The 221-nt window shown below is 62.9% G+C and overlaps 1 protein-coding gene across 1 annotated transcript in view; it reads left to right on the top strand.

Moving 5' to 3' along the window:
- The window catches only part of EMH_0010100 (uncharacterized protein), a gene marked incomplete at both ends in the record, with an annotated part of 3,209 nt that overhangs the window by 1,995 nt on the left and 993 nt on the right, over window positions 1-221 (top strand). The window contains one exon of the mRNA XM_013498852.1: window positions 3-10. Within this exon, the coding sequence (XP_013354306.1) occupies window positions 3-10 (8 nt within the window). The remainder of the gene's footprint in view (window positions 1-2; window positions 11-221) is intronic.

Raw genomic sequence — 221 nt, 5'->3', positions numbered from 1 at the left:
TATGTTGGCGGTGACTTGCTGCTGCCTGCCCCTCCCCCGCATCCTCTCGGGTGCAGCAGCAGCAGCAGCAGGGCGGCAATGGAGCATTTGTTTTGCGGTGAACGGGGAGAAGCACCAGCCCCCCGTTTGCTGCTGTATGGGTGCGATCGTGTTGCTGCTGCTGCTGCTGCTGGTGCTGCTGCTGCTGCTGCACGCAAGCAGCAGCAGCAGCAACAGCAGCA

The sequence above is a fragment of the Eimeria mitis genome, genomic scaffold (genome assembly GCF_000499745.2).
Source record: "Eimeria mitis Houghton genomic scaffold, Emh_scaff377, whole genome shotgun sequence".
NCBI lineage: Eukaryota > Apicomplexa > Conoidasida > Eucoccidiorida > Eimeriidae > Eimeria > Eimeria mitis.
Note: the sequence above shows the minus strand (reverse complement) of the source record. Positions and strands in the feature narration are given on the sequence as shown.